The sequence below is a fragment of the Monodon monoceros genome, unplaced genomic scaffold, assembly GCF_005190385.1.
Source record: "Monodon monoceros isolate NGI ecotype Baffin Bay Population unplaced genomic scaffold, NGI_Narwhal_1 Super_Scaffold_16, whole genome shotgun sequence".
Classification (NCBI taxonomy): Eukaryota; Metazoa; Chordata; class Mammalia; order Artiodactyla; family Monodontidae; genus Monodon; species Monodon monoceros.
Genome location: NW_021703772.1, coordinates 53,868,804 through 53,885,724, shown reverse-complemented (window position 1 = coordinate 53,885,724; position 16,921 = coordinate 53,868,804). Strand labels below are relative to the sequence as shown.

Here is a 16,921-nt window from a genome sequence, read left to right as displayed (position 1 = left end):
CACATAAAGACTTGCTGGGGGAAGCAAATCTGACATCTAACTGCTAGTTGTGGGATCAGGTAAGGAGAAGACCACCCTGACTTACGGAGGATACAAGCCAAAGAAAGACAAGCCTAGTAGAGTTACTGTCAGTGAGTGGTCTTCAGAGAAGTGGCAGCAACTCAGGGACTCTACCAGTGCAGTGTGGAAATTTGCAGGAAGGGGAGCTAAGATACATGGAGCTGTCCAGTGGAGGGCCTTTGCTGGTTGGGACTAGAGCCCAAGAGAAGTAAGTCATCCCCATAATTTGGCACCTGCATCTATGAGGTACAGGTTACACAACCATTTTGTTAAACAAGTAAGTTTTACACAAACGAGACATCTATATTTCAAAGCACACTAAATTAATCTGTATATTAAGACAAAGAAAGTAATGAAGCTTGCAAATACCATCTGCAGTGATCTTAAGGGCATAAAATACTCTAAATTTATCTTTTAGAGTACTTAAAAACACCCTTAATCATAATTTTCTCACATTTTACTAAGATAAAGAAAATACACACAATTCAAAGATACTACATATTTGAAGATTGTAAGATCAAGTGATCTTTCAACTACTTGAAAGGAATAGTTTGTTTGCTTATTTAAATTTTTTAGCTGTGCCACACGGCATGTGGGATCTTAGTTTCCCGACCAGGGATTGAACCCATGCCCCTGCATTGAAAGTGTGGATTCTTAACCACTGGACCACCAGGGAAGTCCCTTTTTTAAAAAAATTGCAATCCTACAAGTGGAGTGATGGTTTAAACTGTTTTTTACAAGAACATACTTCGATTTAGAAGCATATTATGTCCCTTATAAAGGGTGTGTAGCTGCAGTGCTATATTAGTAAATTCCTATACTACTATTAACATTTTATAATTTTAAGACCACTAACCAAAAAAAAAAAAAATCTATTAACACCCCACTTCCTTGTTCTTACTCCATTAGAGCCTTTCAAGGGTGACGTGGCTAAGTCAAAACAGCTATTAAAGGAGGAGCAGGTCCTTAATAAGCTCACTCACTTTGGCTAGAAAGAGACTGTCAATGGATTTTCTGCAGCTCTTCACTAATTTCTTTGATTACAACTAAGGGCTCCTTCTTTCCACTCAGAGAGCTCTGCTTATACTTACTTAACGGCACTAATTTTACTTATGCTTTTATTATAATTGCTTGTTTATAATTCATCTTCATTAGATAATATGCTTCCAGAAAGCAAGGATATTATTGTCTTAATGATATGTTGGCAGCTTCCAGCTTTAAATACAGAGGGCCTCTAGAAATGTTAGAAGACGCAGATCATATCACTCCTCGGTAGGAATGTAACAATGGCCTTCCTTCTCATTCAGAATTGGAAGTCCTTACTATGGCCTACGAGGTCCTCTAAGTTCTGACTGCAGCCCCTCTGAGGGCTCTCCCAGAACCCTCCTTCTCTCAAACTGCTCCACCCACACTATCCTCCCTACTGATTGCACAACACACTGAGCCTGCTCCTGACTCAGGGCCTTTCCACTTACTGCTCCCTCTGTCTAAGATACTCTTTCTTAAATGCTCTTTCATCAGCTATCTGTATAGCCTGGCCCTCACTTCACTCATCTCCGGTAAAATGTTACCTTCTCATTTTGTAAAATATTGCCACACACTCCTTTGCACTCCATCCTTCCCTTAATTCTTTTCATGCTCTGTTTTATAGACTTATGAACCTCCAACATACTATGTATTTTTTATTTTTTATTTTTTTGCGGTACGCGGGCCTCTCACTGTTGTGGCCTCTCCCGTTGCGGAGCACAGGCTCCAGACGCGCAGGCTCAGTGGCCATGGCTCACGGGCCCAGCCTCTCCACGGCATGTGGGATCTTCCTGGACCGGGGCACGAACCCGTGTCCCCTGAATCAGCAGGCAGACTCTCAACCACTGCACCACCAGGGAAGCCCTATGTATTTATTTATAATATTCATTTGATCATTAGGGCATCAGGCCCATAAGGGCAGGGACTGGGCCTTTGTTCACCCATTTCCTCAGCACCTAGAATGATGAGGAACTCATTGTAGGATCTCACATATTTACTAAGTGACTGAAGACTTATGACTAATCTCTGTGTGATTCTTGGCAAGTCATTAAACCTCTGTGTTCTGATGTTTCTTCTGTGACATAAATGAGTTTTTCTACAATTAGGAAGAACTGACCTAAAATCCAAATTTGAAAAAAATCAATACTTGAGAGAAACAGAAAAGTAACTTCTATAGATGTTGACTCTCTACAGAATTAGATTAATCTGGGCAAGTACTTGGCAGCATTTCTATAAAGAGGATTTAAGTATGGGTAAAGTGGTTAGTCTAGATGATTGAAGATGTTTGGTCTAGATGACTGTTAAGGTACTTTCTTAATCATGACATTCCATGATTCTATAACTGGATGATCAACAATTTCCCTTTGAGCTAGAAAAATGCTATGATTTTAAATATACGCTGAATATACTGTTGAAAGAAAATGTTAAAACAAAAAAGATTTCCATTATGCTCAACTATGTTCACCATAGTTATTTTCATATGTCAATTCTCAATTGTGATAGATGCAGGTTAAATGCAAATGAATATTGAAAGTTATCAATAGCTATGGCACTGTGATTATAACAGAGGTGAATACGACAGTGGCTAGAAACACAGGCTTGGAGTCAAACCACTAGGTCCAAATCCCCCTCCAACCCTGGTATGCCACATGTTCTTGGTCAAGATACTTAAATTACCCACTTTTTCTATGCCTCGGTTCCCTTATATGTAAGAGATAAGGATGATAGTGCTCGTCTCATAGGGCTGTTACGAGAATTAAATGACTTACTGTTATCTATTATTTCCTTAAGTATAGGATAGTCTTTTTCACATATGCCTCCCAATTATCACCCATAAGTAAATTCCCAGGTCCATTTCAAATTTAATGTCTTCAAAGGAAAGCAAGACCAGCCTAGACAAACTTCTTATCCACCAAAATAGCTTCTACTGAGCTGCAACTTCTACATGTTTGATTTTCCAACAAATGTGAGATGTTCTGAAAATGATCAGCCAGGCTGCATTTGAGTACACAGAGCTATGAAGAAACTTAAGTAAGATAAAGAGCAGAAACCCATATCCACTGACTATTGATTACTAAGTATCAATATGAGGTACTGCACAGGATTATGAAAAAATATGTATTATACAACACAGTTTCTCCCTTCAAGAAGCTTAAGATCATTTAGAAAGGTGAAAAGGTAAAATAAAAGTATTTTAATTAGTGTCTACACTCACTGATGTCACCTTTTTAATGTTACTAGGGAAACATATATCTTTGAAATTTTTTTAATGTAAAACTTAAATAATAAATGTAAAAATTCAAGAATTATCATTAAACACATTATGATTAAATGCCTAAGAGTCAGAAACGGCAAGTGCTGTAAGTCTGGAGAACAGCTGGAAGACTCTGGGAAGTACCGACATAAAGGAGCTAATGAAACTTAACATAAAAGGATACAGAGCAAGAGGAATATAAGCAAAGGTACCACTTATTAATTTGGGTAAGTTTCTTAAATTTCTCTGCCCTCATTTTTTCATCTATGTAATAGGGATAATATTATTATTTTGAAGACTGAGTTAACACAAGTGCTATAAAACTAAGTGCCTTGCATGATAAGCGCTCAAGAAATATGAAATGAAAGGGTTAAGTCAAATCACACAAGGTCTTGGCATAGCAGTTAAGAAGGCTGAAAGACTGTCCTTGAGAGCACACACTAGTCTTTCTTGCCTTCACAATGCACGGTGTACAATGTCTGCACTTGGTAGCAACAAAATAAATGACCATTGAATTAAATTCATTGTGTGGAAAGGAGAGGAGGTCCTAGAAAACTGAGAAGGATGATAGAACTGCTGTTTTGGTGAAATTTATCTTGTCCTTGTGTACAAACTGAGGAGAGACTGGAGATAGAGAAATTAGCTTGGCTATTGCTGTACTAGTCCAGCTTGACAACCCAGCCATCCCTCGACGTGAACTTAAGCACATGAAAAGGGAACAGAGGAGACAGGAAATTTAAAAATACGTGGTAAAGAAAGGAAATGCTAGCTTAGCTGTCACATTTTAAAATGGACATTATAACTTTTCAATACATATTCGTTGAATGAATGAAGTAAATATTAAAAAAGCACTCATCAACAGCATAAAGCATGTTCAGAGCATTTAACTACAGTGCTTTGAAGTAACTCTAAGATCAACACAATTATACCGTCATTTGCCAGAAGTGCATTTGCTAAGGAGGAGAAAGGAAGGCACTGCCTTAAACTTTCTTAGAAGCATGTCCCATAAAAAAACAAAAATAAAGAAGAGCCATCCCAATATGTACAAAGTAGATAACGAACAAGAATCTGCTGTATAAAAAATAAATTAAAAAAAAAGAAGAAGAGCCATCCCAGTCACACTCTCACAGACTATACTGAACCAATCAGTGTTATATTCATATTCAAATTACCTTCTAAGTGCTCTGCAGAGTCCTGTAAGCTCCAAAGAGGCTCCTTAAAAGCGGGTGAGGGGGCACTGCAGTGGAAGTGGAATTTGAGAAGGTGGGGATGAGCAGGAATGGCTGTGGGCCTACACTTCTAGCTCTTTTATAAATTTAGTTTCTCTGTAAGATTTTCTTTGAATAAAAATGTCCACAGATAAATTTTTTAAAATTCTGAATGTACAGAATATATGCCCCACAGAATTCTGGCAGTAACAAAACTACTTGTATGGGATTCAAATGATATTTCACCATACACAGCTGTTATATCTCCTTTCATAATATATTTTAAGTCGTTTCTATGACTTTATTGCTAAGTCTGGTTGGTTCCTTCAATATCCATATAACAAACACCTAAGGTCTCCAAATCATTTTTATTGGCCTTGTGAATATGGAGATAAATGAAACATGGCTCTGCACTCTAATATCAGACTGATTTAACAGTAAACTCTATGACATCAAGCAGAAGTGAATAGGAAAAGCTGCCTAAAAGGGCTCCTTACAAAGATAACAATGACAAAGAAGGTTGAGAAACACTGATGCATATGTTTTGCCACATGTTTTTAAAAAGCTGGTAGTCTCAATATCTTATAATCATACTTTGTGTAATAGTACTGACACAAATTTCATTTTATACTTTGAATGTGAATATGCTTCTGACTTAAAATTTTGAAATATATAAAGAAATGATATGAGATAAAGATCTACTTGTGAGGTTTTGTTTAGTGCTAATCTCAATATTTACTTTTTTAATGAAAAGATTTGCAGATTAATTTATATATCTTTTCTTCATCTCCATAAGGTACTCTTGAATTTGATTCTGCTTTCTGAGTCATGGACTCGTAATTTCTAATCATGTTGTTTATGTCTAAAGTGTACAGCAATCGCTGGTATAACAAAAGAAAAACTCCATTTACCTCTCCTAAAATTTAACACTCAGGTTGGCCCAGCTGTGTCAGTCTATGTTATTTTTTATTAAAAACCCTTTGTAGAAAATGGGGCAGTAATGGTTAGTCCTGAACTCCACACAGACCTGGACATGAGGAGTTACCTGAACATAAACTTAGTATTCAGGTCAGGTTACAATTAACCTGAACTTCTCCTTTCTTCTCAGCCCTCTGCTCAAGAGTCAGAAACCAAAAACAAGCTTAGGACCAAGCTGTGTGTAAAGGAATCAGGAAATGACCCCATTTTCAACTGTACTGGGTTACCCATTTAAAATAAGTATGTATCACACCTTGCTCCTGCTCATGAAACTAAGCATAAAATATGGGTAAGAACTGAATAGTTTCTTTCCATTTTTAAATAACTTTTAAAAAGCTGTTACTATATTCAGAATGTTAACGTTTTCACTGCAATGAAAGACTACTTTTGGACATCTCCTATAAAGAAGAGGCCGCATTAGCTAGCTACACTGCTGTAGCTGTCTGGAGACATTCACAGTAGGGAGGAGTTAAGCTTTAACAGCAGAGTCTGGGAGAAACAAGTCACACCAAAAAAAATGCAGACATACTAAAAAAGGAAAAACCTTCTAGACCCAAGCTGAGACTGATCTGACAGGGTAAACTTAAAAACAGTTCTGGAAAAAAAAAAAAAAAACAGTTCTGGGATGGAAAGAGGGGTGGATGAACACATAGATACGTGATAAAGTATTACAACATTAGTTGCAGGCTTCTAAGTGATGGGCATAATGGTGTTCACTGCACTATTCCTTCAACTTTTTTGTGTATTTGAAATCTCTCATAATACAATTTAAAAGCAGTTTTAATGGCAGGCATTCTGAAGGAGAAAAATCAGTTTTTAAGGCTGCACCTAATAAACTACTGTCCAGAGTTGGAATGAAGAGCTCAAAAACCCTCTAGCTCTCTAATGAAATGGCAAGCACTGATATAAAGCTGCCAACTACGTTTTTAAATGCCAAAGTTATAGGAGGTTGATCCAAGAAAGCAGAAGGCTAAAAAGTCACGGCGTTCACAAATATTTGAGATGGTCAAACTTTAGCAGAACAATTATCAAAAATAAAGTATCCAGGTATCTATTTTGTCTTGCTAAATTAAGTTCTTTCATCTTGCTTCAACTTACATCTTCTCTATTAGCTGGCAGGTAGGTATGTGTAGCTCTGCAGAAACTGATTCATAATTTACACTGAAATAGTACTATATGTATATCTATATAAGAAAGAAAGAGAGAGAGAACGTTTAAATAGTGTAGGCTATTTTGCCCTCCATTGTACTTCCTGTTTGCACACCCAGAGTGAGCAGACAGGCTGCATGAGTGAAACTGGTCATTTACCCTACAGTGTGAGCATCCTGGCAGGCTGATCCTGATTCTAGTATATACAAGCGTGCATTTTCTTATCACAAACCTAACCACAAGCCGACTGTGTCTTCCAGAACTCAGCCTCAATGACTGACATGTTCCAATGCTGGAAGAAAATCTAGCATGTTCACGGAAAAATAGTTCATAAGTCTCTAATTCTTCCTCAGGCATTTTTCAAGGGTAATTTTGACTATCAGTAATTTTTGCATTACATTTTAACTTCAGAACCTCACCCCACATAAGATGCAACTACACTGTACTCTATTCATCTGAAGTATGAGGAGCTCTGGATTGGTGTCAGGAACTGCAGATTCTAATCCCAGCTCTACTGCTAATTAGCTGTGTGATCTTGGGCAAGTAACTAACTTCCGAGTCTCAATTCCCTCAACTGTAAAATAAGGCAGTTGATTCAGATGGTCTCTAAGTTCCCTGAACACTTTTAACCATCTATGAATCCATGAATATTTTTTCATAATTTGTTAGCTATATGTTTAGCTAGTGTCATTACCTAAAAACCAGTTCGTTATCTAATGATGAATAATACAAATTGGCAATCAGCAGCTCAGAGAATTAGCAAGGCTATTCAGTACTAATACACTGTGAAGTCTGATAACTTTCTTTTCCAGAAAGTAAAAAGACTGAAAATTTTCACTTTAAGACCTCTATTTTCCCAATATTGAAAAAACATTCAGCAACAGAATCATTATACAGCAATACTGGAAGCAGATGTGATTAAAGTCAGTTATTCTAAAATGTAATTTTAACCCTGTATTCTTCAAGGTGGTTTAAAATGAAATAATCTATTATGTCAATACTGCAAATATAGGAAAAGGATACAAAGAATTGTTTGCTCTGACTAAAATGTTTAAAATTCACTATTTCGAGCTTAAGAGCATTATGTAAAAGATAGTTTTGTTCCTTTTACCACCCCTATATTTTACAAACACACACAAAACAATCTGCCCTCATTCCTGCACTTTGCTGCAGTGGGTTGCAAATGTGACTGCATATTAGAATTATCCGGGAAGCTTAAAGAATTTTTTTTAAAGTCTGATGAGCAGTCCTCCCAAAAACAATTGGATCAGACTCTCTGGAGGTGGACCCACAAGCATTAAAACTTTGGAAAAAATCTCCAGATCATTCTAATGTGCAGTCAGACTTCAGTCCCCAAATATCACATATGGGAAAGGAAGCTGGGGAGGGGGCTTTTCTGTTCTTGTTGTTGAAATGATGGGTAGGCTCAAGCAAATACAAAGGTTTAAGTTTTGTCTTCACCAAAGAAATATAAAAATTAAAAATCCAATGATCTTTGGATTAAAATATAAACATTTTTTGCATTTTTTAAAAATAAAAATGTTTTAAACTCCAAATAGCTTTCATTCAATATATTAAAACATACAGATGTATTTATATCTATTTAGTGAAATAGCTACCTAAATACAAGAGCTTTCTACTGAATTCACTTTTCTAAGTTTTCTTAAATTACATGGTATATAGACAGATGCTCAATCTTTGCATTCCTTAAAAGTTGACAGTATATACATTTTAGAAATCAGTATCATTTAGTGCATCAAGAATATAAAATGTCTTTATTTTATCTGCTGTGGCATCATATATTATTGATTCTTGTGTTTTCAATTATAATTTCACTGCTAATAAAAGCAGATAAGATAGCAAAGTATACTTTAACAATAGCAGGAATCATTCGTAAGTAAATGAAAACATATTGAAATTTAAGAAAAGACACCTTTAGAGTCACCTTGGAATGCTGAGTAGGTAGTCTAAGGTGACACTCAGCTCGTCCATATTTGTCTGTTCCAGGCATAATGGAATTGTCAGAATGAGGCCGCTTCGTCTGTCCTTTCCTCCTATTAAAGAAAAAAATATATAAATTTAACATGTAAGAGATATTAAAGCACTAAATGAATTAAATATATTTGCATCCAATGTTACTACAACAATTACAAGTTTAAGACATCAGTAAAAAACAATCTAATGGCTGTTTATTTTATATATTGTAAATGTTTATAGTAGTACAGCAAAATTATATAAAATTTAGAAAAAATAAGAGGAAAAAAATTCACCAATGAAATATTCACTTAAACATAGCAATTCTCATTTTGTTTAATTTCTTCCATTTAGTCTGCTTCTGATTGTAATCAATTCATCAAACACCTATTGTGTGCCTAGTACAGTAAGCATTTGCAAGTAAAACAACAAATTTCTTATCAATCTAGGAAGAAAAACTTTAAGTCGTAAGAAATAACAGTATGAAATATGACAGATAATTTGTTAGGCTGTGTTGTACAAAATATATAAAATATTATAAAAAGGGATTTAGAACATGGAGAAAATGATAAGAGCTATAATAAATGTAAAAAACTTCATAGAAAAGTTAAAACTTAAGAAAAATGAATAGAATTTATAAACCAAGTCAAAAGAGCATTCCGTGATGTGGAATGATCTGAGTTAACTCACAAAGGTCAGACAGGCATTCTTTGTTCATGAGGCAATAAAGGGAAAGCCCTGTCCAGCTGAGAAGACTGCACGGGACCTGGATATAGAATTCTGAAAGCCAGGAAGTGGAATGCACTTACATTTCATGGATGTTCAAGTTCTCTTCGACTTTCCATAAGCATTAAAATATAACTAGTACTTTTATACACACACAGCTTCTTTGAAAGCTCCCCACATGACTGATTTTCACACTGAAGTCCATCTTTTGACCCAACTGACATTTATGGCAATTTTAGAAACTTAAAAGCCAGCAAACACTAAAGCAAACAATTTTATATGATCTCTATCACTAAAAACTTAAAGGAATGAATTGAAAAAAAATGATTCCTATGAATAACACGGATGCAATTCACAAGGTACCAACCATAAATGATCTTTTATCAGATTAACCATGTAAATTACTGATAGTCAACCACTTTGTTTAATCTCAATAAATGGCAATTTCAAATGGTTCAACTTAATCGATAATCAATAGTGACTTCAACTGCAAATGTTGTTTTGTTTAGAATACAAGTTTTATTTTTTTTAATAGACTGCAACCATGGTTTTCAAACTGTATCCCCTGAATGATTTTGTTGGTTTGAGAAGTTATTCTCTATTATTAAAAAAGTTTGAAAATTACTGGTTGAAATAATTAATGGTCAAGAGCAAGTCAAGAGGAATTGGGTTCAGAGAAGTCTCATTTTCTCCTCAAAAATCGCTAAGCCCTGCATTAAACCAAACTGCAAAAAGGTTCATATCTGAACTTCAGCACTCTGACCCACTGTGAAATTGTCTGCAGAGCACAGGTCTAACATACAGGATTACATTTAACCTCATGCCCTCAGCTTTCACTAAGGTACAATAAAATAATCACCAGTGTAGATGCAAAAGAAGGCAGATGTCAAGAAGAAAAAGGCTTTCAAGACAGGTATGGTCACCAGGGTCAAATGCTGCACAGAGACAAGTAAAATAAGAATGCAAAAATGTCACTGATAAAGATTTTTTTAAAATAGTAATATCCACTCTTGGCAACAGTATGGGCAAACTGGCTTTTTTTTTTAATTGAAGTATAGTTGATTTACAGTGCTTCAGATGTACAGCAAAGTGATTCAGTTATACACATACATATATATCTATTCACTTTCAGATTCTTTTCCATTATAGGTTATTATAAAATATTGAATATAGTTCCCTGTGCTATACAGTAGGTCCTTGTTGTTTATATATTTCATATTTAGTAGTGTTTATCTGTTAATTCTAAATTCCAAATTTATCCCTCCCCTCTTTCCCTTTTGGTAACCATAAGTTTGTTTTCTATGTCTGTGGGTCTATTTCTGTTTTCAAACATGCATTTTCATACACTGGTGAGAGATCAACAATTGCCACAATATTCTTATAGGGCAATCTGACAAAACCTTTAAATGTAAATGTAAATTCTCTTTAATACTTCCAGTTGTAGGAATTTATACTGCTGGACTTGTACAAAATGCACAAACTGTGAATAAGAACGTTTCCTACAATACCATTCATATCATAAAAAAATAGAGAGAAAACGTGTCAACTGGTAAGGGAAGAAGTTTTTTTAAAAAAGAGAACACATATTAAATAAAGAACTAATATTACTGGTGGAATTCAATATCTTATTTTCTCCTTTATAATGTACACTAGAAAAACATGCCAATTTACAGAGAGATACAATATACATTGAAAAGGACATTAGTAGCCTAAATATCAAGACAATTCTGATAGGACCTAAAAAGTATAAGAGAGAAAAAGCAAGATAATACAACTTAAATAATCTTCAATAGGTGGGTCACAGTACCTATTGTAAAGCATGTGCAAATTTACTCAATGGTCCAAAATTCCAGAAAATTGCTACACCCAGCGTCACCACTGCTTTCACACTAGCAACATATCTCGAAGCTTCTCTTTGACTCTTCTTAGTCAATGCAGACTTTGGGTTAATAATGGAAGGTAAATTCAAGCCTTATAACCAAATTTGAGCAGTAAAAAGTGAAAACCATGTAATTTATTTCATAACTCCCCCTTCATAGGAAGATGGAAGACAAAAGCTAGAACGGGATAACACAAAAATGAATTACTCTATATTTCAGAAACAATACTTTAGATGCTGGTTAGTCAATTATTCTCAGCCTGTATTAATTATTTCATTTTTATATGAGAAGTGAGATGTCATGACATCTACCTTGTAGAGGTCATTTAATCAAATTACAGAACAGAATAAAAACTAGCTGCCAAGCACCAACAGTGACAGAGTTGGCTTGCACCGCTATCCATTCTGAGTAAAAGGTATCTCAGAAATACCTTTAAAACAAAACCTTCAGAGAAAAATGAAATGCCTTTCTGCCAAACTTATCAAAGAAAAAAAGATTAAACAAATGTATACATCAAACACTTCCAATTTTAAGAAGAAAACATACCTGAAAGGAAGGCTAGTTTTTTCTTCAGAATGGGTAATATTACTGAGGCCTCCATTTTACTCCAGTAAACTTCCTCCAGTAAATTTTCCTTTCTGAAAACAAAGAAAGTTAAATGTCAACTACAAGATAATAATTACTCTATGAAATATATACAGACATACCTCATTTTATTATACTTCACTATATTGTGTTGTTTACAAATTGAAGGCTTGTGGCAACCCTGCATTAAGCAAGTCTACTGCTCATTTTTCCACCAGCATTTGCTCATTTCGTGTTTCTGCGTCACATTTTGGTAATTCTTGCAATATTTCAAACTTTCTATTATTATATTTGTTATGGTGGTCTGTGATCAGTGATCCTTGATGTTACCACTGCAAAAAGGTTACAACCCACTGAAGGCTCAGATGACGGTTAGCATTTTTTAGCAATAAAATATTTTTAATTAAGGTATGTACATTGTTTTTTTTAGACGTAATGTTATTGCACACTTAACAGACTACAGTATTACATAAACATAACTTTTATTTGTACTGGGAAACCAAAAAATTCATGTGATTTGCTTTATTGCAGTATTTACTGTGGTCATCTGCAACCGAGCCAGCAGCATCTCTGAGGTATGCCTATACTTAATGGCTTACGCAGGGTTTCTCAATCTCAGAATTATGGACATTTTGAGTCAGATTATTTATTCTTTTCTGTAAGGAGTTGTCCCGTGCCTTGTAGAATATTTACCAGCATCCGTGGCCTCTACCCACTAGAATACTAATACCATTCCCCCTTCCCAGTTGTGACAACCAAATGTCTCTAGACACTGCCAAATATCCTCTGGCAGGCAAAAATCACAGCTAGTTGAGAATCACTGGCTTAACTGTTTTTCAGAGCAATGCTCTTGGGCTAGAACAGTGCCTGGTACATAGCAGTAACTCAACAAATTATTTGCTGAATAAAGGAATGAATCAATTAATCAAACTTGCAATATTCTATTACTCTCATTATTTACGCAGCTTAATTCCAAATATCTGATTCTTTCAGATCCACTATTAAATGGCTTTCTCTCACTTCTCATATTTTTGCTTCCCCATAACACATGATAACTCACCTTATCCTCATGTTTACCTCAAGTTATTTCCCAATATACTATTTCAGTTTTTGCCCTCACTGTTAACTGTCTCTATCTCTCCACATTTTATATTTTAAATTTGCCAGGGAAAAATCTGATTAGCCTAGTTATCTTTTTGTACCAAGCCATAATTCACTGATCTTGGTTTAGTTTTCTAGTGTGCACTCAGGTACCCCCAGGGGTTATTGAAAATACAAAATGGGACTATTCATACAGCAAGGGCTAAGAGCAAGACAGTTTCCTTTAAATGGGAGCTTTGGCATGGCAGGCATCTGTATGCTTGGCCAGCCCAATATACCATCAAAGCACAATTTTAAGAAAAGCAGGAACTTCAAAACAAAACATAACAAGAAAATCAAAGGTTCAATTATATTAGCTACCTAAACTTAATTTCATGTCTCAGAGAGTATTCTCCATCACATTTATCCCTCCTTCCCTTGTCCTACACCCGCGTACCATCACTACATAGTGACAGTTCCTTGGAGGACACTGTAAAATTGCATTGCATTTAGTGAAAGTATACTCTTTTATAAACAGCCTCCTCTTTTTTTACTGAGCTATAACTGACATAGAAAATTATATTAGTTTCAGGTGTACAGTATGATTTGATACTTGTATATATTGTGAAATGATCACCACAATAAATCTAGTTAACATCCACTACTATAAAGAGTTGCAAAAATTCTTTTCTTGTGATGAGAACTGTTAAGACTTACTCTCTTAGGTCTTTCAAATATGCAATAGTGTTATTAACTACAGTAATCAGAAAGCACACTCTCTTGAAAATAATTTTCCAGCAGAGCAGAAAATGTGACTCTATATTACTTATTCAGCAAATACTTGCTATGAACCTATCCCATTTCAAGCACTGTGCTTTCAGCTGGAGCTAAAAACTCAAGCCACAGCCTTGCCCTGAAAAAACTGTAGTCTTTTGAAAAAATTCCCAGATTACTTGGGAAAAAAAACGACATAGTCTTATTACTTGTCAGATGACTACACAAGCAAGACTAAAGAAGTATATTATTTTACAGCTTTTGTATATACAACTAAAAAAAAAATCACTACCATTCGTATATATCTACAAAAGAAAACATGTTGTCAAAGTAAATATGATATATTCTCTTCAAGTTTTATCCTCGAATATTTGTTTGCAATTTGTTAATTCAGTTTTGTTCTACATCTGCCCAGGCTAACATACAATTAGTAGGAAGAATGAGGGAAAAGCTCATGTTTTACATGTTTAACCTAAAATAGTAGCACTTCATGTTTCCAGATCAGTATCTTGACCTGATGAGTTTTTTCTCCAGCACTACAAGAACCAGACAGTTCAGACTCATGACTAAGCTCCCTTCTCTGGTGACCAGCTTGTCAAAGACCAGATGTAAAAGTCTGATAATGATGATTAAGCAAGTTAACATTTACCAAGTGTTTACTACAAGGCATACATTGTTCTAAATGATTTACTTATATTAATTTAATTACTCCTTGCAACATTTCTATGAGATAACTACTATTATTAACCCCATTTTATAGAAAAGTAAAATGGGGCCGAGAGAGGTTAAATGTGGCCCAACATCTCAAAGCTAGTAACTGGGGAAGTTAGGATTCACACCCAGGCAATCTGGTTCCAGTAATGATGTTCTCATATCACATGATCAGCTTACCAATAAAACAGCCCTGAAAATATCCAGTGACATCTGGCCAATTGAACAAGATGGAGTCCTAGCTTTTGCATTATCGGTGCAAATGTCAACACAGTGAAAGGGGCATTACTAAGAATTATTATTAAAATAGTTTTGAACTCACAGACCCCCCGAAACCTAGTAACAAGAGAACTGCTGATCTAGGCTGTCAATGGGATGCTCCAGACAACTTCTCAACTGCCTTTGTGTCCTTCCTATTTTCTGAGCCTATTTTCCATCCTTCTCATAAATTTTGAGTTACATCTTTCTAATGAACCCCTTTCTGCTTAAGTTTTAGCTAGAGCAGCCTTCTCTTTTAGTCAATGGAGAAACTTGGTACAGGAAGCAAAACTGCAATTCAGAGTTTGGTAGGTCTTATCTGCAAACACCTCAGCACCGCTGCTTCTTCTTTGTAGGTTTTTTTTTTCCCCAATCTGTTGCCATTTATTCTGAATGAAAATGTCCATCAATACACTGAAGGTTAAGCCTTGCCACAATAAAACCTAATTAACCAGTACCCAAGAAAAAAGAACCTCTGGAATTCCTAAGGCATAAGAAATGATAGCTGCAGGTAATCCTTTGAATAATATCTGTGTTATCTAAGCTTTGCAAGTCAGGTTATCAATTTTATGCCAGCAAGTGCCAAATTTTTCACCACTGTGTTCTCCACATACTTAAAGTGCAAAAGGGAGATGGTTTCAATCTCTAGTCTAGATTTAACCTTGGCAAACTATAGTACCCAGAAGCAATCTTACATTTCATCACTGTTTCCTGAGACACATGCTCTTTCCAAATTTTCCATGACTTCACAAAACCACCTCAGCATGGCAAAATACTAATTTTTTTTAATCCAACAGTCTTTTTTTTTTAAAGAACATTTTGAAAGTGATGAAAAAGTAATTTAAAGTAATGAGAAATATAGATTTTTGGCTGTGTGGGCCAATATCCAATGAATTGATGAATAAAATGTGAAGCAGTCAAGAGATGAAAGCTGTAATGTTTACTCTTTATATCTTCCTCCCTTCTACAGTCTCCTTTACATCAATCTCTTTCATTGTTATCATAAAAGAGATGGATAATAAAAAGTAATGATTACTGTACTACTAGTTCCAATTAAATGTGGTTTTGCAAGTCATTTGTTTTACATTTTTCAAGTCATTAGCACAGCCATAAGAAAAAAAAATCTGCCTATTTCTAGTTATATAGTTCACAGAATAATGTACAAAACACACAAAATAAAGAGAAAATCCTGCAAAAGACAATACAACCATCCACTACCATCACCACAATAAATGTTAAATAACATGAGGTATCTGCTCATGCTCTTCTCCAGTAGGTAGATATAGATCATTATTTTTCACAAGAAGCTTATTCAACCTAAATATATCTGAGTGAATTATATTCTCAAACAAGGAATGAAGTCAGTGGCAGACATATACCTGATATGAATCAATGGAAAGTGACAAGGAAAACATGTCTTTTAAAAAATTTGCCAAGTGAAGCAGGCCAAAAAAATGGCAGAAAATTCACAACATGCTTAACACAAACATGTCATATTTCATATATGGCTATTTAAAACGATCTATTTTAAGTCACGATTTATAATACATAAAAGAAGCAGAAAGCCAGAGTTTATAGCAGGTGAAGTGCCTTGGAAACTGGTGAACATAAAGGAAAATGTGCAACCATGACTGCATGTTGCTTTCAACCAAAAGCAAGAAACAGCAAAGTAAATTAACATCGTTCCTAGGTGCAAAATAAACCCTACCTAAAAACAGAATCCTACGTTAGGGATGATGAATTCTGAGAAATTCTGAAAAATGTAAGGAGACTAAGTTTCAACTGATATTTGTATCTATCTTCTAGTTTGAACTTCTCAAGACCTTGAAGAGTTAAAAGAGGAAAACTGGGGCAACTAAGTAGTTAGAGACCAAGTCCTATTTATCTTTACATTTATTTACTCATTCATTCACTCATTTAACAAATCTACAATAAGCACCTACTAGATCGAGTCAAGGCGAGGCACTGGATATATTTGGCATTCAAAAAATATCTGATTAATGAATGGATAAATGAACGAACAAATGAACAAACATATGAGACCAACAGTAAAGTGAAACACACCCTAGGAAACCTAACGTTATCACAACTACCTGACAGTCAACACCTTGTGGTGTGATCACAGGCCACCTGTGCATACTTTTCCTTCAGAGCGGCTCCTCCCAGCTCCTTCTACTGGGACACTCTCCCACGGATCCAGCCGCTACGTAAATCACTGGATGCCAGAGGAAGGCAGGTCTATGATGATGGTAAGGGGG

The 16,921-nt window shown here is 35.3% G+C and overlaps 1 protein-coding gene across 4 annotated transcripts in view; it reads right to left on the bottom strand.

Moving 5' to 3' along the window:
* SESTD1 (SEC14 and spectrin domain containing 1) overlaps positions 1-16,921 on the bottom strand; it is a 135,535-nt gene that overhangs the window by 76,286 nt on the left and 42,328 nt on the right. For all 4 annotated transcript variants that reach the window (XM_029225172.1, XM_029225171.1, XM_029225174.1 and 1 more), the window contains 2 exons: positions 11,802-11,893; positions 8,621-8,729 (listed from right to left, as the gene is read on the bottom strand). In XM_029225172.1, the coding sequence (XP_029081005.1) occupies positions 8,621-8,729; positions 11,802-11,856 (164 nt within the window). In that variant the 5' untranslated portion in view covers positions 11,857-11,893. The remainder of the gene's footprint in view (positions 1-8,620; positions 8,730-11,801; positions 11,894-16,921) is intronic.